The 22119-nt window shown below is 43.3% G+C and overlaps 1 protein-coding gene across 1 annotated transcript in view; it reads left to right on the plus strand.

The window, feature by feature from the left end:
- Window positions 1-22119, plus strand: part of Egflam (EGF like, fibronectin type III and laminin G domains) — a 165288-nt gene that overhangs the window by 101099 nt on the left and 42070 nt on the right. The window contains exons 7-9 of the mRNA XM_057789568.1: window positions 18802-18917; window positions 19710-20016; window positions 20850-20950. Coding sequence (XP_057645551.1) covers window positions 18802-18917; window positions 19710-20016; window positions 20850-20950 — 524 coding nt within the window. The remainder of the gene's footprint in view (window positions 1-18801; window positions 18918-19709; window positions 20017-20849; window positions 20951-22119) is intronic.

A 22119-nucleotide genomic window follows, 5' to 3' on the forward strand; every position in this document is an offset into this window, starting at 1 on the left:
TGTGTACCCTTTGTGTGATAAGGGAGTTAACCTTCATTGGTTGTGGGGGTCCCTGGAGAGGGAATGCATGGTGGGTTCCTTCTGGAAAAGGCATTCAGACAAAGCAGCCTTTCTGCTTCGATGTTCCTCAAGAGTCTTCAGGTGGAAGAGAAGTGATTGATAGGCACATCTAGGTTGTCATTCCCTGGAAGTCTTCTAGTGGACTGGTTAGGTCTAAGAAACTTCAATTAAGGACATCAGACAGCTAAAACTACATGAGTACAAGGCACTGTGCATGCTGAAAATATTAAAATCCCATGCCCCCCTACCGTACTGTAGCTTTAGTCTCCTGGTCATATTGGTACAAATGCCAGACACGTGGAAGCAGAAGGGTCTTGAGTTCAAGGCCTGCATAGACTTCAGCTGGGGACGTAGTTTAGTTGGAAGAGGGCTTGAGTAGCAGGCACAAAGTCCCCAGTGGGATTTCCTAGAACCACATCAATGGTGTGATGGCACATTCTTATCATCCCAGCACTCAGGAGGTAGAGGCATAAGGTTTAGAAATTGAAAGTCATCCTTCCAATGTAAGGGTTTCTAGGCCAACTAAGCTAGGGATCCTGTCTCAAAAACAAAAACAAAACAAAAATCCTCCAGAAGAATTAAAACCTAACAGAGCACACAATTATACTTTTGTGACTCTAGTTTCTGTTGCGTTTTTTTTTTTAATCTCCTCTAACTCAATCAGGAACTCAAACAAGGATCAGTAAATTTTGCTATAAAGATCAAGTTAGTAAATATTTTAGGATTTAGACCCAGTTATTGCTGAAGAAAGAAATATATATACATATATACATAAATAATGTTTATCAGTGTACACAAATAAAAGCTAATTTATAGACATTAAAATCTAAATTTCTTTTGATGTTTGTGTATCATCAAAAATTTATTATTTTTTTAAAAAAATCCCTTCTATCTAAAAATGCCGAAACTATTGTCGGTCCATAAACAAGAGAGGTGATGTGTCCTCGTTCTGTGGACTCTTTTGTTGAGACCTACTGTAGTTCTGGGATTTATCCCCCTAAGTTTAATATTTCCTGGGAAATTTGGGGAGTCCATTTTTTAAAAGTAACAATTTTGTGGAGCTTGGAAGGAGCCCATTAGGACATGCAAATGAAATCGTGCCCCTGAAAGAACTCTGTGATTTAATCTTTGAAGAATATTCCTGAATAAGAGACCCGAGACCCTCAACCCAACAGCAGAGGAAAGGGCTTGCACTGCCTGGTTTGAAAAAGAAAAGGAAAGGGAGGAAGGGAGGGTGGCTCTGCTGGGCTTCTTCCAGGATGTGGGGCAGGCCTGTAAATTAGAGCTCCGTGAATTTGTAAATCTTTAGAATGGAAGATGGAAGCGGAGGCTGGTGAAGGAACAAATCACTGGTTTCCCTCCTACCGCAGATGAAGCTGCATTTTAAGTGTGTATCTTCACATAAACATAACTGCAAACGTGATTTTTACATTCAGGGTGCCCGCTGCGGTAATCGCCCTATTGATTTGTTAATGCCTGGATTCATGGAAATCTGAATTACACCCATTCACACGACTTTATTGGCTTTGAAGGAAATGATTCACTTTGCTGTTTAAATACCTGATACCTATTAATTGCTCTTTGGAGGCCTTTGTGCATGCTATCATACATTTATTTATAATCAGCACACCAGTATTTCACCCTCTAGCTAGAAGGAGAAGACAAACTAAAGCAAATGATAAGAAAATATGATTTCCCAAAGCCGAGGCGTACTCGGTGCTCTGGCTTTAACCACAACATGGTTTCCTATTGAAATAATTTCGATATGGGAAATGTGGGATGTCTTGATGTTCCAGGGGGGGCATTCCTCTCACCTTGGGCAGACTTCAGCTTTGGAGTTAAGGAGCTGAATGTTCATTGTCACACAGACTCCCACTCACTAGTCAGTAGCCTCCTAGTTCTTGTCTTTAAAACTAAAAGGAGAAAATTTGTGAACCACAGAGGATGAGGTTTAGAAATAAATTCATTAGATTCATAGGCAAGAGCTTTGAGAAAGAAGGAAGTCAGAGCTCCCATCTAGCAGGGGGCAGGAAGTGTGCTTCAAAGATGCTATGGGTATCCCTACTAGACTGCTATTCTAGAGGCTTCTTAAAGGGCTTCTGGCAGAAGCTGGCAATGGAATAGGGAAGTGTCTGGGTGTCTTAGTTAATGTCCTATTGCTGTGAAGAGATACTATGACCACAGCAATATTTCTAAAGGAAAACATTTAACCGGGACTTGCTTGTGTTGCAGAGGGTTAGTCTGTTATCAACACGGCACGGAGCATGGTGGCCCACAGGCAGACATGGTGCTCAAAAGGTAACTGGGAGTTCTACATCTGGATCTACAGGAAGCAGGAAGAGAGAGTGACACTGGGCCTGGCTTGAGTTTAGGCAAAGGTTGTGTTTAGGAGAAGAGCCAAGGAGGAGCAGGAAGCAGAACTCTCTTTCTGCATGTTAGGCCTCCATCAAGGTCATCCTCAGAGTTGCTACCCTGGGGTTCCTGGGCAATGTCTATCTCATATTCTTATTAATCACTTGTTAGCATCTGAGTTCCGGTTCCGCTTAGGTTCTTTGATGAGTAACCAGGGCCACAAATATGGTTCCATCAGCAGATATCAGAGTCTGGTGAGCACCTGCCAGGGTCTAAAAGTCCTTGTGTAGACCAGGCAGGGTCGTGTGGAGAATGGTAGAAGCAAGCACAGTTTACGAATGAAGAGTGCATTTCTCATGTAGAAAATGGGCCAGAACTGAGTGAGAAAGCTCAACGGAACCCACAGCATCCACAATTGGGACTTTTATAGGACATTTGTATGTAGTGAGCTCTTTTTAATGCATTCTTTATCTGCTGTGTGGCAGCCATAGTAGGGATCGGCTTCTAGTCTCCTGGCTGGATTGTTTCTTTGGCATTATTGATTTGGGGTTCCAGTTCTCCAGTCGCAGTTTAACACAACCTAGAGGTAAATAAAATGAGCTTGACAGTGGCAGACATGTGGGAGGGGCACATTGTGTCTGATGGACCTTATCTGATGATCTAATTGAGTTCTAAACAAGTAGGTACACACACCTTAGGTGTTGCCAGTCTCCTAGGCAGGAAGTAAAGAGATAGGCAATTGAGTAATTTGAAGCAAGCTTGAAGAAGAGCTTGTACAGAAGTAAGAAAGCCAAGAGGGGGGATACTCGCTGGCATCTGGATAGTCAGGGAACTCATGTTGCCAGAGCCCTGCCTTCTATATGCAACATGTGAGACGGGCACAAGTGGACCACAGGTAAAAATTAGGGAAAATAAATATCCTTTTCCTCTTTCCTTCTTCTGCCGGTGCTCCCTGATAGCAGAATACACCAGAAAGCCAGCTGTGCTAGCCTCCCAGGGCACAAGGCACAGTGAAATAGGCCAGTGCTTAGGACTGAAGAAAGAGAGAGAGAGAGAGAGATAGAGAGAGAGAGGAACCAGAAGGAATAGTATAATCAAATAGAACAACAGAATGGTGCCTATTTCATGGGTTATACACAGTGTGCATGCATGCATGCGTGTGTGTGTGTGTGTGTGTGTGCATGTACACATGTGCACACGCACGTGCACATGTGTTTCGTTCTTTTAAATTTAGGGCACAGGTGTGCCATCTATCCATGTATTTAGCTTGTTGCCCTGAACATAGGTAGTGATGAACAGTCAGGCCTCTGGGTACTGAGATTTTATACTCACAGGACTGTCTTTGCCTTCTCCAGAAGGAAGAAGGCCTGCAAACACAGCAACCCTCTCAAGGTCACTCACTAGCAGATCTACATGGAAACCAGTCAGTGATTGCTTTCCAAACTAGATCCCTTAGCTGGTGGGTTTCTTTTCCTCTTTAGAACAGGCCACAGAGTGTTCAAGGAAGAAGACCCATCATGCCTCTGGAAGGGGTTGGATGGAGGGAGTACCTAAATAGGCCAGGGACAGTTGGAAAGACCTGACTAGGGGCTTGAGGCCACTGGAAGTCACTGGACTTGCCTGTTTCTTAGGGAGACATGAAGATTCTGGGAGGCACTGGACCAACAGAGTGCAAAGTCTTCACTTAGATTTTAGCAAAATCATTTGAATGAGGCTAAGAAAACCAACACATTAATCCCCAAACAGAAATAGCTTCCATGTTTCTAAATATAAATAAAGGGTTTATGCTTTGTGGTACTTAATAGAAAACAGCAACATAAAATATTTTTAAAAAGCAAACTGAAAATCCTCTTTAACCTTAGTATCTAAAGAGCACTATTAACATTTTAATACAGAATATCTGCTAGAATTCTTAATTAAATGATGAAGTCATAGAACATACACTTTTTCTTTGCGACAAAAATACTGAAATATAAATAAATACAGGCCTGCCTCATTAAGTTAAGAATAATGCCAGGTGGTAGTGGTACACACCTTTAATCCCAGCACTCTGGAGACAGAGGCAGGCGGATCTCTGTAAGTTCAAGGCCAGCCTGGTCTACAAAATAAGATCCAGGATAGTCAGAGCTGTAACACAGAGAAGCCCTCTTTAAAAAACAGAAAGGAAGGAAGAAAGGAAGGAAGGAAGGAAGGAAGGAAGGAAGGAAGGAAGGAAGGAAGGATATCCTATTGTGAGGCTGCTCTGTATTTATCTAAGGATCTCTCTCTTGATGAGTGTTTAAATTGTTTTATAAGTGCAACCATTTGTTTTATAAGTGCAACCAAATCAGATCTCTTGCTGGTGCCTTTGATACCCCTCTTCTTTTTCTTTCTCATGCATGAATGTGTGTGGTATTTATGCACATGTGTATACAGTTCACACGTGTGTGGACATATAATGTGTTTGCCTACGCAAGTTCAAAGGTGGTGCTGAGTATCATCTCCAAAGACTCTGCAATCTTATTCTTTGGGGCAGACTCTCTCAAGGAGACCCAGGTCTTGCCAATATGACTGGTCTTGTTAGCCAATTTGCTCTAGAGTTCCCTTGTCACTTTCTTCCCAGGCCAGAATTCTAAGCAGGCTGCCACACCCACTCATTATTTTATCTGGTCTCTGGAAGCCCCCAAACTTGGGCTCCTGGATTACATGTGAAGTGTTTTAACTGCTGAGGCCTCTCCCTGAAACCATTTTTCCCACAGAGGAAAAATGAGGCCATCTGCTTAAGGAGGTGCCATTAAGTTCAGGTCTACTATTGGCTTTCTTTAGGGTGACCCTGCCACTGTGACTTCATGCTAAAGCACCCACAGGAGAGGACATACTATAAAGAGTCTTCCTTTATCTGTCTATCACATTTTTTCAATTGCAAGGTTAGCATGTTTAACAGTCATGTAAGAATCTGAGCTTGAAGCAAAGATACAAAAGCTTGCCCTGTACACGCATCAAAGGAATGGATGTACAGAGGAGGAACACCTCCAGGCATGGGATGGCTGGTGATCTCAACATCCCACAAGGCCCCCGAGGTTCTTTTTTTAAAAATGAGTAAATCATCCCTTCCAGATAATATGGAGGATTAAAAGCCACCTTTGCACAACTTGGTAAAAGATAAGAGTCAAGATGAATAAAGGAAGACCCTAGTCCTCCAAGAGAAAAAGTCAAAGAGAAGAGAGATATGTCCACATACAGATGTTCTCTGCAAATAGGCCAAGCCACACTACTTCCTTTGTTAGGGTCAGTGGTGGCCAGGGAGGTTTTGTTCTTTCCTCGATATGGGTACCACAAGAATGACCAGCAGGAGGCAAACTGGCCAGGAGGCAGCAGTGTTCCCTGAGCCTTAATACGCCGAGGCCAGAGAGATGGCTATAGCAGGAGGGCTGCATACAAGGAGGCAGAAGGGTGTCACGAGAGCCTGAAGATGAGATTCAGAATACGTATGCCAGTTTGTTTTGTTTCCATTTGCTTGATAAATTGATATTCATGTTGACTCTCCATTTGTGCCAGTGAGGTGTGATTTTGGGGGAGACCAGATAGTTGAATCTTGGGTGTTTTTTTTTCTGATTTTATAATGTGTTTGCAACGTTTCTCCCTTTCCTTTCCTCCCATCAAACCTTCCCATATACCTTTCCCCACTCTCCTTCAAATTCATGGCCTCATTTTGCATTGTTATTGCATACATATATGTATACATATATACATACATATTCCTGCCAAAGGACTGGGGAGTTTGCCATGAGATTGTGTCTCCTATAATATCAGTAGCTACACTCAAAAAGTCTCATCAGCATGATTTTAATGTTTAACAGTCATGCAAGAATCTGAGAAATTTTAATTTTAATGATGAATTGAAAATATTTACATTTTAGGCTGTTTGTTGAGGAAGGTTTACTGCTTCCTATGGTGTTATTACTGTTGTTCTGGCTGATGGGATTATTGGCAATTACAGTAGTTATTTTCTTCTTCTGTTAGGGGTTGCTGAGATGTAACTAAGGTCATTCTAAGACGAATGTGTGTGGATATAAGTGTTTACATTACAAAGAATTAGAACAATCTAAAATAAATAACCTAATAATTCATGCCAAGTTTCTATAAAAATTAGAAACCAGACCCAAATGTAGTACAAAGCAAGCAATAACAAAGACTAAAGCATAATTTCATAGAGATTGAAAGAAAAAGATACATAATCTATCAAAGCTTTGGTTCTTTGAAAGCTAAATTGGGAAACCCTTCACCAAACAAATCACGAGAAAGGGACAGAACACATAACTGCCAGAAATACATCAAGAAGAAGCAAACAAACCCATAGCAAGCAACAATATTGAGGCAATAATTAAACATCTCCCCTGAAGGGAAGCCCAGACCCAACAGATTCACTACTGATTTCCCACAAACTTTTAAGGAAATACTAAGGAGCCAACACTAACACTTCTCAAACTGTTCTCCAAAAAAGAAAGGAAAGGAGTACAAACTCTTTCTATGATGCTGAAACTTGATGTGTCTACCCATGAAATAGTGGTACAACTATCATGGGAGTAACCAACTACTTGATGCTCAAATTTAAGGCCCACTGAAGAGGAGGGAACCCATATCTGGTACCGTTAACCCAGTCAAAAACATTCATAGACCTTAGAGAGAAACTTGCTACTGTTGTTTACTTAACTCAAGACAGCATCAAACTTCCTTCTAAATTTCTATGTTTATACTCACAGTCAAGTCCTGCTCTCAACCTTAGCCTGAGAAACTCCTCTTTGTAGTAAGTAGTGTTGACTGCAGAGATACACAGCTGTTCACAATGCTGAGGATAGGTGACTGGTGAGCATTCAGCCCTAACTATAAATTTCTATCACCTCCTGCCAAGCTCTGGAAACATCATGAGAGGCGGTGAAATGGATATAAGAAATGGCAGAGAGGGAAAAAAACTACAAAATGCTGTTTTCTTGGGATGACAGCCATTGCGATCAACAATGCACAGCATTGTGGTTACCTATACTAGTGCCACTCAAAACTGGCCCTGTCAACAACCATGGATGGGGAAGGAATTCATGAGGTCAGCCTCCTTCAATGCTCAGTTATTGATTAAGGGTGTGTGTGTGGGAGGGGGTCATTGTCTTCATTTGCATATTCACTGGTGAATCCACCAAGCTCCAAATCTATGACCACGAGATAGTAATTTTTTTTTTCTTTTTTGGTTTTTGGTTTTTTGAGACAGGGTTTCTCTGTGGCTTTGGAGCCTGTCCTGGAACTAGCTCTGTAGACCAGGCTGGTCTCGAACTCACAGAGATCCGCCTGCCTCTGCCTCCTGAGTGCTGGGATTAAAGGCGTGCGCCACCATCGCCCAGCCGAGATAGTAAATTTTAATTTGTTTACGTGAGGTCATATATATGAGATGTGTGTGTGTGTGTGTATGTGTGTGTAAAACTAGAAGGAGACCATGAACAGGTAGAAGAGCTCTTGTGGGGAGGGGAAGATAAATGAATGCATGGTGATGATTAATATCATGTACTCAACAGGACCCAGAGTCACCGAAGAGATAAACCTCTGGGTATGTCTGTGAAAGATTTTCTAGATTAGGCTAACTGACATGGGTGAGGGCCCTGGACTGAATCTAAAGAAGAAAACAGGGCCAGGAGAGATGGCTTGGTGGTTAAGAGCACTGGCTGCTCTTTCAGAGGACTCAGGTTCGAGTCCCAGTACCCACAACTGTCTGCCACTCCAGTTCCAGGGGATCTGATAGCCTCTTCTGGCCCCCTTCCAGCACCAGACATGCATTCATTGCACTTACATACAGAATGCAAAGCACTCATATGCATAGAGTTTAAATAAACACACACACACACAGAGAGAGAGAGAGAATGCAACTTGGCATCAGCATTTCATTGCTCTCTGGTTTCTGTCTGTGGGTGCAGTGTGAGGGGCTATTCCTACCCCCATCGCTTCTCTACTATGATGCTTACCCTAAAATAGGAAGAAAAAAAATCCTTCCTTCTTTAAGTGCCCTTTGCTAAATATTTTGTCACATGTCAACATGTGGCATGTCGACACAGGGCATGTGGCAAGTCACATCTCAACCTGTAACATAAAAGCAGGGAAAGACAGGCAGGAGTGGAGAAAGGAACCAGTAAGAGCAAAGAAAACACATAATGAGGCCCTCGGTGTGGTGCGTACTTAAGAAAACCTGAGGAGAGGGGCCGGGGGAGGTTAGGACATTTTCTTCCTTCTGAACTTGAAAAGAAAAATGACGCTGTGTTGAAGAAGAGAGATAATGTTCTGCCCACCCCCAACCCCCAGGTGAAGTCCCACTGACGTCTCTCATAGCTAAATTCACACAAGTTCTGCCCTTCCTCTCATGGCTTTCTGTGAATTATAATATAGATGAGCACAGTCCTGGCGAGGAGAAAATTAGATCACCACCCACTCGGCTCAGTATGACAAACTGTAAACTAGTCCATGTTCCTTTGCTAAATTTAAAGATTTCCCCAAATCTTTGGGAAACCAAGACAGCAGGTTTGTGGACCTAAGTGCTGGTGATGCCCGCTTGTCGTAAGCATGGGCTGGTGCCACGCTGAGTTTCAACTCCAGCACAGAACACAGTTTAAAAATCTGACTGTATCTCCATTTTGACCCAGCAAACTGCTTCTCCCATCAAAGTTTTGACCACTTGATTGTCAATGCATTGCAGAGGTCGGTAGGGGACTATGAGACTCCCCAAACTTAGTATAGGACCACCAACAGTTCCGTAGGGCGTTCTCCAGCAGGTGGCGGTAGTTTGTAAGTTATCCAGCAGGTGGCGATAGCTCACTGACTTCCAGAACAGGATGAGCCAGGAGCTTCTGAGTAGCCTGAATCGAATAAGGACTAATAGGGGTGGTCCATTAGCTTGCCCTGGTGGTGAGATTCTTCTAGGCTTAGCTAGTCCCAGTCACAGCAGAAGAGAGCAACAAATCTACATTTTAGCTTTTATTTTAAAAGAAAAGCTCACAAGATTGCAATCAAGTCTGTCTTAATGATACAAAGAAATCAGAGGGGTTTTTTTCTTCTTATAGTAAAATATACTAAAGGTTGTCATGTTTAGCAAGTGTTGAAACAGTGAAAATAATGCATTAGAACAGCTGTAAGCCAGATAAAATCTAATAATCACAGACCATTGTCACCCCATTCTTCATGCAACACCACCAGTTAAAACCACCCTAAAACTTCTTTTACTCAAGAAGGTATAGCATTTAGTCTATGATAATTATTTTCGCATGTTTGACCTCTTCTTCATGTAATTCTAAAGCTGTGTATTTAATGCCTGCTTAATGTTGGGCAATGTCTGGGTGCCCGGGTATTGGCATGAAGCAATATAATCCAAGTTCCTGCAGGTGTGGAGTTTACACGTGGGAGACTCTGCTTTCGCCAGGAAATGAAAAATAAAATCAATAATACACTGTTATAGTCCACAAGTAATGTGTCTGCAATGATACGTGCTGGGGAAACGATTTGAGATAAAGTACCTAGACACCACCAGGTTGTACGTCTGGCTCCAAACCTGCCAGTCACTAACACACTAATGTGTCCTGACTGCTCCTGTTGCAGAACCCAACTTGTATGCGTGGTTGGGCTCTGCATGCAAGGGTGGTGTTCTTTCTCATCAACTGATCCTGAGCTTCCCATCCGTCATCCACTGGCTCTTTTCGGAGCTATGGGGCTGTCTGTCGCATCTATAGTCCTAAGCGCAGACTCTCCTTACCAGTTTTCTGGGTTGCTTCTGTAGTTACTTCCTTTAGGCAGGAGTGCTGGGATTCCATTTCCACCTCAGCGTGTGCAGGAACACTTCCTGACTCAAGCACATACTGTGTTCTTCTGCAAACTTCACCCGCCCCAGCTGTATTCTTATGGGAAGGTGGAAGACACTGTGCAGTTTAATACTGGCCCCTAAGTGTGAGTTATGAATCTGAGAGAGGTTAATAAACATCTGATTCTGGCCTCCGCACATGCACACACATGCACACGTATGCATGCACGTGCATGCACACACAAACTCACACATGCACATACATACATCACACACACACACACACACATATATATATATATAATTAAAAATAAAAGCAAAGAAGTGAGGGGGTGTGTTTAGTGGTGCTAAACTCACCCTTGCTGAACCCAAACTTTATATTCTTACATCGTTTGACTCAGTTTTTAAAAATATTGCTTATGGTCCACTGAACTATTTTTATAACCCTCTAAGGTACTGTAATCTGTAGCTTGAATATTATTGGATCAAGTATACCAGGGAATTGAGTAGAATTTGGGGGAAACTATATATTAGCATCTAAAGGCTTAAAGGAAGGGGGCATTAGCTTTGCCTGTGAATGTCACGCACACTTATTTTTGACAAATGACTTTTGGAGGAAGCTGAGGCAGCCTTTGAGCCAAGAGTTTATGCTCAAGTCCAGTGATTAGATGCATTTAAAACCTTAAATGCATGTGTTTGTTGGTCAACATACCCTGAAGCACAGAGGAGGGCAGTGGAGTTGGATTTCTCCAAGAGAGCAGGCACGCAGAGCATGGGATCCTGCTGGAGAGGGTTCTTTGGTCCATCATTGAGGAGAGAGTATACTTGGACATTGTTAGGAGGCAAGAGGGTCTAGGAACCCCAAGCGTGAGGATAGAGATCAGCCCCAGACCGGCTAATGTAAACCCGCGCCCCTCACTACCATGAAGGTCCCCTTCAACCTCATCTTTAAACAGCCCATGTTCCAGCCACAGCAGACTCTGCTGCGTATACTGTTTCCACATCCCCTTTCCCCACCCACCAAATTTCAGCTATTAGATATTTTCTCAGGACGAACATTTCAAAACAACGCAGAAACTCTTCCACCAGAAAGCAACTTGGGATGGATTCTGTTTGTTATTCAGACAATGTGTTCTCTGTCTTGGCGGTTCATGATTTTCTTTCTGGTGGCGGTGATTGCGCGATGGTCCAGACTCAGAAACCCTCAGCCGTACCTTGCGTTTCTCTCTGGCTCAGTCTTGCTCTAATCAATATGCCAATACTTATTTGAACATGAGAGCAGATTACTCTTGTTTCTATTTTCTTTTTCTTTCTTTCTTTTTTTTTCTTTTTCTTTTTTTTTTTTTTGAAAAGTTTCCTTGGGTGCAGATTAATCTCATGACCCAGAGAGAGGCTGGTCACGGACTGTCTGGAGTTTTCAATTACTGTTGAGTACAATTATGGATCAGAGAGAGGCTTTGAGCCAGACCTCTTCCCTAGTGTAAAACTAACTCCACTGGCACACACAGAGAAATGTGCCCCTGCCAGTGAAGGCTGCAGCCAGGGCTCTCCCGGCTTAGCGGCCACTGCCCTGTTCCACCAAGATGGAAGCTACTTCTTGTTTATTGTCGGATAAACTTGGATTTATTCAAGGAATTCGAATGCACAGGCAGCCCTTAGAATCCACAGATTCTAAGTGTAGACTCAACCAGCAGTACATGGGAAATATTTGGGGGAAATTGTGTCTATGCTAAACGCGTAAAGACTTGGTTTTCTTGCCACAGTTCTCAAACGTTGTATAATCTTCCTTGTGAGAGGATGAGAAGGGAACAATTGTTTACTCACCTGAGTGGGGCATTTAGACAGACTCCCCCACCCCAAACGCCTCGCAAAAGAAAAGATTTCATCCAAGGCTGATTTAGTGAACCAGTGAGTTGTATTGAGGGTTTTTATAGGAGTGTGCATGAAGGGTTCTTTACAAAAGTGTGGCCAATTCAAAGGCAGATATCTGGGTGACCACTCCCAAAAGTTTTGGCCCTGGGCTTCCATGCACAACTTGTGGGAAGTTCCCCTGAAGAGTCGCTCTTCCTTCACCATCCCCCTGCTTATACAGCCTCAGGAGGAGGCCCTGTGGGCACTGGAACTTTCGGAGCTTCCTGGGTGCTTTAACTTTTGGCTACTTCCTGAATCTTATTTGTTACTCTCTGCTTTCCCCCTTCCAGGAGGGGAAAGAGCAACACAGAAACATTTCTGCAACATTTCCACCAAATTAGGCACTGCACACAATCCAACTGTGACTTAAAACATACAAGACTGTGTTCGTAGAGTGTATGCATACTGCACCATTTTATATAAGGGACTGGAGCACCCGTAGATTGACTGTCAGTGGACACCAAGGGTTAATTGACTGATACCACTGTGTGAAATGTTTTGAAGAAATATACACATTTTTAAATATAAGGGTGAGGTCTCATGGGCTCCTCTGTCCCCTATACATGTACAGAAAGGACTATGGGCAACTAAGGAATGCTGAAAATGGAAGAAATCATTTTCTCCAAGGAAGAACACACCAATTTGTTATCTACTACCAAATGATTAGCCCTGAAAATATACATTAAAGTAACATTATACAGACAGAGAAGCATATATTTAGAAATATATATTTATATATATTGTATGCATTGTATTACAATTAATTAATGAAGTCGTGAATTTGAAAGAGAGAAAGGAGGGATATAAGAGAGACTTTGGAGGGAGAAGAAAGGGAAAATGATGTAATTTTATAATCTCAAAGATAAAAAGAGTAATTCTTTTAGTGTAAGGGCTGGGATTATGGTCCATTGTGCAAAGTACTTCCTGTACAACAAGAGGACCTGAGTTCAGACATGTAGCATTGATTATTGAGAAAGCCAGCTGGAACTACACATAACTAGGAACATAGCATTGGGAGACAGACAGGTGGCTACCAGGACCTTGCTGGCCAGATAGTCTAGCCAAAATGGCTAACTACAGCTCTGGTGAGGGGACCTGGCTCAAAAAATAAGGTGAAGAACAAACAAAGAAGATACCCAAAATGACCCTGTGCCTCCACACATGCAAGTGCAAGCAAATACACATACGCACACACAAAATCTAAAGTGTGATACAATGATAATAAACCAAATCACTACAGCAAGTAAAGGCCACACCAAGATGAGGTGTGCAGGCAGTTTGGCTCTCCCAGTAATTCCCGCATTTGGGAGACTAACACAGGAGGATTGCCATGACTTTGAGGCCATCTTGAGCTACAGCCTGGCTTCTGAGTGAGACTATGCTCTGAATGTCACTAAATTTGAAGTTTTCTATTCGACCCAGAGAATAAATTGAGAACTTGCAAAATTTTGCGTATAGCAATGAATAGCAAGTTTCAAAGTGGTTTTATTGTACATGAAAAAAATTATAGTTTGCATGGCTGTATTTACCGGTTCTTGTTAAAAATTAAAGGTGTCAATTTGCAGTGTAGCTGACTGCAGGAAGATCTGTTCAACTCAAAAGAAAGAAAACAGTTAAAAATCAGAAGCATTGAGATCAAGCTGCTCCTTAGATCACTCTGCCAGTCCCTTGGATGGATCTCAGACAACACCACCAAATCCGCTGTGCTGTTAAAGACCAGGCTTGTGTCCTTAACCACAGTTCAAGTTGATGTTTCTAACAACTCTCTCTGTGTGTATAATAGGATGATAATAAATCAAACAGATACAGGGGAGAAAATCATGCCAAGATGAGGCATGCAGTCGGGCATTTTGCATCTCGTCGGTAAGCCCAGTACTTGGGAGGCTAACCCGGAGGATTGCCATCAGTTTAAAGACATCTTAGGCTATACAGTGAGGGTGTGTATAGGTGCATGCTCACACATGAGTGTATTTATGTATCTCTGTGTTTGCATATGTGGGCACACATAGTTACAAGTATGTGCGAAGGCCAGATGGCAGCCTCAGGTGTCATCCTCGGGTGTCACCCATCTTCTTTCTTGGCCTAAGGTCTTTCACTGATCTCTATGCTCACCCAACAGGTTGGTCAGCACTCTCCGCCTCCCCAGCACTAGCTTTACAAGCTTGTACCCCCAGTTACAGCATTATTTTTTAGTGTGGCTTCTAGGAATGGGACTTAGGTTCTAGGTTTGTTCAGCAAGTACCTTATGGACTGAGCCATCTCCCAGCCCCCAAGGTACTTTAATTTCTTTCCATCTAGTATTTCAGAAGGTAGAGGCTCCATTTACTACACTATGTACTACTTAGATCATCCTTTCTGGGCCTACCTATTTCTTCACTTACATGATTTCTTACCTACACAGAAACCATCCTCTCAATTCCTAGACTTGTTTTTTAGACAGCAAATCTGTTGTCCGCTTGCGTCCAGATGAAGGGCTCATTTTTGGCTGAAACGTTACTTTATCCAGCCCATCTTTGGGTTTATTTTCTTTCCCTTGGTCGTCAAGTGTTTTTTAAATTGATTTATTTTTGTTATGTATCTTTTTATAGGTTGATGTATAATCATCACATGCAGTTAAGGAGTACAATGTGATGATTTGATCTATGTATGTACAATGTGATGATTTGAACTATGTATACACCAAGTCCCAGCCAACTCAGAGAAATAGCATTCTTTTACCTTCTTTCTTCCTGTGTCTTATGGTTGAGCTGCTTCCTAAAAGCACTATATAGCTCAGATTTTTAAGATTCAACTGGACATGCATTTTCTTAAATAATGGATTTATTACATTTACAGTTATTATAATTATCAGCATGTTTTATTCATTCCTTCAATCTTAGTTTGTGTTTTCTTTTTTTTTTTTTTTTTTTTTTTTGAGACAGGGTTTCTCTGTGGTTTTTGGAGCCTGTCCTGGAACTAGCTCTTGTAGACCAGGCTGGTCTCGAACTCACAGAGATCCGCCTGCCTCTGCCTCCCGAGTGCTGGGATTAAAGGCGTGCGCCACCACCGCCCGGCTTAGTTTGTGTTTTCAAGTTACTCTGCCCACCACACCACTTTTTTAATTGAAGAGAAAATTTTTGTTTATGATCTTCTCTTCTTTTCTATATGATTTACTATTTCTGTCAATTGGGAGGAAATGATATATTCTTTTAATAACTGTTTATAGATTGTTAACTTTTGAGCATAGTAGTCTAAAACTAATCAATACCTGTTACCCTCTTTTTTCAGTTTATTCAGTCCTTCTTGTCTTCCACAGAACTTCTCAGTATTTCCATATCTCATCTAATGGCCACATCGTTAGGCGTTTACAAAACTAGAAAGCCTTAACCACAGCTCTCAGGGGCCGAGGCAGGTGGAACTCTGAGCTTAAAGCCAGCCTGGAGCCTGGTCTATGTTGTGAGTTCTAGCTCAACCAGGGATACACAACAATCTTTTTGTTTAAAAACAATCTCTTTTAGCAATTAAAAGAAACTAGAATGCTGGTCTAGACTAGCTCATTCATTCACCAGTTTCCTGCCTGCTGGTCTTCACGTCTTAGTCTTTCCTCTTCTTCCTCCCCACTCTCTTCTCCCCCTACCCCTGCCTAAGCAGATTTTCCCCCAGTAAATCATCAAAGGTCTGTCAGTGATGCACTATCTCTGATAATGTCTTTGTTTCACTTTTAATACTGAACCATCATCTCATCAAATACAGAACTTAGTACTGGCAATTCTTCTCTCTAATCGTGGTATCAGAGCCCTGAGGAGAGAAACTCGTTTCTTCACTTTGAGCAATTTGCTCATCCGAATGCCTGAAAAGAATTGAACTGCATGACTGTCCACAGAAGCCAGTCTGTGGGCCACAGCAGATGCAGGACACTGGTTCTTGGCCACATTACATCATTAGCCTTCTTGCTGGTTAGATATCAGTACACACATCTGTCTGTCTCTCCCTCCCATCCACACTGAGAGTCACACACAAGAACACCGCATCTCCCTCTCTTAACCAATCACTCTCGTGGTCTGGTTCCCCACTCCCGAATGCAGAATGTTGGCTGAGCCCTGACTGTGGGGACAAGACTACACATGTCAGCATTGTAGGCTTACCCTTTCCCATGCCATACAGCCCTCCTTGCTCTGCTTACCCCCTGGATCCTTCCTGTTGGTGTACAAACATGTATTTCCTGTTCAGAAAGGTCATGCAATCTGAAAGAAGAACCAGTTTGGATGGTGCAAGGGGAAGATGAGTAAATTGGAACGTGGTCAAGGTTCTGACTAGCGAAACCAAACCATGAAAGGTCTTGGGGAGACTTTGAAGGGACTCTGGCTGTAGCTCTAATCTGTCATTTTTCACCTAACTAGACCCCCCTTCTGTGTTTGTATTGAAATGCCCCAGCTTCTTTCCATAACCCATTGTCTCTCACAGAACAGCTTTTTCTCTCAAGTCGTTCTTGTTCCAGTGGCAGCAGAGTGGTTTTTAGGAGTCAATTAACAGCCCCCTTTCTCTTTGCCCATTTTTAGAATCTATTCGAGGTAAGTCAATGCCATTAGCAGAGAGGCATCCTTATGTTTGATAAGATGCTAAGTTAGAAGGTGAGCTTTTTCTGAGAGTCAAGGTGGGTTTGCTAGGACTTCCTGCCTGGTGTGGAATGTGTGATAGCCTGCTTGGGAAGCTTGGCCATTTGTGGCAGTTCCACCTACCGTGGCTAATATTTTCCCCTAGATCTAGTGAAGAAAGGGTACATGAGGAACCAAGTTTACCCCAGTTCCTCCTCCCTCCCAGAATCTCCCAGTTATGAAGTGTGGGCCAAATGCAGCTTGATCCCAACCTCCACTCTGTAGAAATGGAAAACTTGGACAAGAACCCTATACTTCTTAGTTTTGATTTCATCTTCCCAAAGGAACCTTCAAGGGTGGAGAGCAAGCATCCCCACTGGGGCTTCCTTGAGCTGAACTGTTATGACAGGTTCCCCTGAGTCCCCTGTACCAGGTGATTCTGGTAGTGATAAGACAGGGATTCATGGAAGCTTAGAATTGTAAACACAAAGCTCTGATCCTCAGAGCACGTGAGGTCTTACCAGATACTTTTCATCCTTGTAAGTAAAACCTTCTAGTTGTTTCTTTCCCAAACTTTGGCCTATGTACAGATGTCTGTAGCATGTCTGCACCAGCAGTGTGAATTCTAGTGTCAAAGCAACTGAGGAACTCAGCGGTCATGAAATCTAATCTCATCCCTCATTTTGTGTGGGGGAGGTGTGCATGCGTGCATGCGCACGTGTGTTTGTTCGTGTGTCTGTCTGTCTGTCTGTCTGTGTGCCTGCCAGAGGACAGCCTCTGGTGTCATTATTCAGGTTCATCCCATTTGTTGAGATAGGGTCTGTCTCTCTCTGGAGCCTCTAGTTCACGAAGTTGGCTTGATTGACTGCCCAGTGAGACCCAGGGATCTGTCTCCCCAGTACCTGAACTACAAGGGGTCACCACCATTTCTGACCTTTCCTGTATAGGTTTTAGAAACTAAACTCAGGCCCTCACACTCATATAGTAAGCACTTCCGTGACTGAGCTATCTCTCAAACCCTGATTTTGTTCAGAATCACAAGATCTAACAAGATTAAGTGACTTGTCCAGCAACAGATTCTTGTGCCTATCTCACATGACCGAGAGATATTTCCAACTCAATATCATATTGACCATAAGAGAAACAATGTACAAAAAAACCATGTCTTTCTAAACACAAACATATATAGACTTCATAAAATAAAGGGCATCCTTTGATTGACCAAGAAACATTTGTATTGTATCATTCCTTTTTTCCTTAATGTGGAATAACCCAGAATTTGTTTTGCATTCAGTTTGTGGTTAGACTATTATGGCCCTAATAACTGTCTGCTATTTAATGTTCTCTTTCCTTAATTAACCAAGGGCCAAGTAGAAAGAGATAAGCTACGCACTTTAATTATAGCAACCCGGGGCTACTTGGAGAATTCTTATCAGTAGCATAGCATGTACATCATCCTATACTCAATGGAAGACAAAATTGGTGGAAGCTTCAAGAGTATGAAATGGAGGACGGAATCCCATCCCCCACCACAGTCAGCAGAGAAGGGCAGTAGGGTCCCATCCCAGGCTTCTTGGAGTTATGCAGGGTCTGGTTCTATTTGTGTTTATTTACTTTCTTCTCAGTTAGCATGAGCTGGGGAGTAATCTGGAGCCTGTGAGAGGCAGGGTGTTTGGAACACAGCAGAGGGTCTCTGAGTCTCAACCGACTGCTTAGTAAATGTTTTGCAGTCTGGATAGAAGGCGGGGGCGGTCAGTAGGGGGGTGAGGAAAGAAATGAGTGCAAAGTTTACGGCCAGACATGTAAGAAAGTGGCAGATTTCATAAAGTAATTTGAAAGTTTAATAATTAAAGAAGAAGGGGTTAGAGAAACGGCTCAGCAGTTAAGGGCACTCACTACTCTTCCAGAGGACCCTGGTTTGAGTCCCAGCACCCACACCTGGCAACTCACACCTGTATGTAACTGCGGTTCCAGGGAATCTGACATCCTCACTCCAGTGCGCATAAAATAAAATTAATTATTTAAGAAAATAATGAAAGAAGAAAGTTGGGACACAGAAGGCATAAGGTGACAGGACACATGCTTTTCTTTGCGAAGGCCCTGAGGAGACAGGAAGTGGCCGCTATGGACCTCGGTATATCACCAGCATGGGAGTGACCGAAGACGATGACGGATCTGAAGACGATCTGAATCTGGATGTGTCCATGGAGGAGGTACCCTCTCCTCTGCTGTCACCTCCAATGTGCTTTGCTTCCCTGCTGACCGCAGCAGCTTAGCCACAGGGCGTGAACATGGAACTTCAGATTGAAATGGGCCCGTGTGCTCTCTGACTATGAGCTGGGGGTGGCGGGTACGGCACATAAATTAGCACTAGGGAGTTTCGTAGCAGGCTGATATCCTATGAGAAACCTCTGTCTACAACCAGCTTCATAAACTACCAAAAAAATGTAGATTTACCACCCACAGAATTTTGTAAAATGAGACAGTATAAGAAAATGAATGAGCCGGGCGGTGGTGGCGCACGCCTTTATTCCCAGCACTCGGGAGGCTGAGGCAGGCGGATCTCTGTGAGTTTGAGGCCAGCCTGGTCTAGAAGAGCTAGTTCCAGGACAGGAACCAAAAAAGCTATAGAGAAACCCTGTCTCGAAAATCAAAAAAAAAAAAAAAAAAAAAAAAAAAAAAGAAGAAGAAGAAAGAAAGAAAGAAAGAAAGGAAAAGAAAATGAATGATTCCTTAACAAAGCCATGCAATTTGTGATAGTTTAGTAAGAATAAATTGTAGAATATCAGCCTTACCACACCAGGATTTTTTTGACTAGTACAGGACAAGATGCTTAAACTCTCTGAGTTTCAAAGTCTTTTTCTATAAAACTGGGGTCATGCTTCTGTCTCACTGATCTCCTGGGGGTTTTGGACGTTAACAATAAGCCTGTGATTCAATAACTGCATTTATCCATTATAAAGACGACTTCCCGTTCATGCTAAGTCCTTTCCTCTCTAACTTAGGTTAAACCACTTTCTGCTACCCAAACTGGGAATAGGATGGAATCTAAGATGTTTCTCTCCAACCCAGAGACGGGTTCCAGGCTTGCACAACCTACCTCAGCATCTCTCCCTGAAACTACAGTGGCCATCCCACACACCGCTGCCCAGCGGAAGGGGAAGAATAATGTGGCCGTGACGTCAAGGCTCTTTGACACGTACTGTGATGAGACACCCTGCCCGGGTGACAGCTTCTGTGTCAATGACTACATCTGGGGGGGATCACGATGTCACTGCAGCCTGGGCAAAAAAGGCGAGGGCTGCTCAGAAGGTAAGCCCTGGAAAGGGGATGAACAGCATGGCTAAATCTGGAGAGTCCTGTAGACGGTTGTACGATACAAACACAGCACCTTCTAGTCCTCTTTGTGAGATAAGCCTCTTCTCTATGTAAATAATAATTAATTTATTCCCTGGCAATGCTGAAGCAGGCTTGGGCAGCCCGTATATGATGGTCCTATTGAACTTGTCCATATTGGGTTTCATGGTCTCTTCCTTAAGAGGACACCAGATTTCATTACAGATGGTTGTGAGCTACCATGCGTTTGTTGGGACTTGAACTCAGGACCTGTGGAGGAGCAGGCAGTGCTCTTAACTGTTGAGCCTTCTATTTAGCTCCCCCAGGCAAAGTAAGAAACATCCTTCATTGCCTCTCTGACGTGGTAGCCTGTTTCTATGTGTGTCCAGTGTGAGGTCCTTTGGAGCAGTTATTGTAAAATTATCTGTAGAACCAGGGATGTGGACTCTGCCATTGTCACATTTCTACCAAAATAGCCAGGACACCCAGGAGGGCAGAGAGGGTGGATGCTTGAGGACTGCAGAAGCTCAGAGTGAAAATGAGTAGCGTTGGACCTCAAGCCGTTCCTTTCTTTTCCGGGAAGCAGATACCGATCTCCCAAACCCAGTTTCTTCTGAAGAATTTCAGAAACTCCTTGATCCCAAGAGTAGTCGGTGTGAAAGGCAGAGAAAGGGAGATGGGAAGGAAGCTGACTGTAGCTGATTGGACGAGGGTTTTGCTGGGTGATGAGCAGACAATGGTGCCTGCTGATTTATGCTTCAGAAAGAATGAGACGAGATCACCTTGTCACATTGTGTTTTTTCTCTCAGATATCTTTATTCAGTATCCTCAGTTTTTTGGTCACTCCTACTTAACCTTTGAGCCTCTGAAGAACTCTTACCAGGCGTTTCAGATCACTCTGGAATTCAGGGTAAGTGGGGCTGTCCTGTGATGAGTATCTATTGAACTCATCTGATTGCACATCAAAGGAAGAGAGGGAAGAGGGGGCAACACACAAAAATATGGCATGCCAATTCCGACCTGCAATCAGCCACAAAATCCAGCAAGGGTTAGGTACAGTCACAATTTTCAAGTATACCGCTGGGGTGGGGAGGGGACGGTGCTTGTCATGAACTTTGGAAGACTAGGTTCCCAGCGAGAATGTTACTTCCAGGATGATGCAGTGGGCAGGATTTCAAGACTAACAAGTGTTCCATTCCCCAAGCCCCTTCAGAGCCATCTCTCTGATTCCAATCATCTAAAGATCGGTATCTGACTAGCATCTTGAACTTGATGTGATTATTTGAGTATCTTTGATGATGCGAAAGGGCCAGGGGTCTGGAAACCTGTACCCCTTGTCATGGTCTTATGCCCCCCCCCCCCCCCCCGTGCGCTCTATGCGCTAGAACCCAGTTCGCGAGCTTCGGGCAAGGGGCTGGAGGTTGAGAATACAAAGGCAGACAGACTGAAACACAGACCTTCCAACACTGATACCAAAAAGTCCCCTAAAGCACCATGGAGGCTTAAATACCCTGCAGTCAATGGCCAACAGGTGAAAATTTCATCCTCTGATCCAGCTTCTAGTAACTTCAAGGAACTTCAGGGAAGAGCAGCTGAAGGCCAGGACTCCTTAGTCCCCACGTCTTAACTGTCCGGGAGGTAGCCTGTCCCTCAGCTAACACACCCAGTATGACTACCCAGTGAACTGTTCATACTCTTTAGATAGAAGGAAAGGAGCAAACATATGTGCTTCCCGGGTCGAGAGGAAGAGTAGAAAGGGCACATTAGAAACAGAATGCTCATCAGTGAGAGCAGAAATTGATGAACACAAACAGAGGAGTCTGTGGCCGGGGCTTTAGGACACAGACTTTTCTGGAAGTTTTGCAGGTGAACCCACAAAGTCAAGCAAAGCGCAGGTCGGATATGGGCCTTCCTCACCTCAGAGCTTCTCCTCATACACTAACACCACTGCTATTTTTAAATGTAAAACCAACCTGGGTACATAGGATCGCCCCAGAGTCCAAGGGCTTGCATTAGTAGGATGGCAGAGGGAACCATTCATGTTTTGTCTTTGTAAGTGTTTACAGATGAGGGAGAAGG

Source organism: Chionomys nivalis, chromosome 15 (genome assembly GCF_950005125.1).
Source record: "Chionomys nivalis chromosome 15, mChiNiv1.1, whole genome shotgun sequence".
Lineage (NCBI taxonomy): Eukaryota > Metazoa > Chordata > Mammalia > Rodentia > Cricetidae > Chionomys > Chionomys nivalis.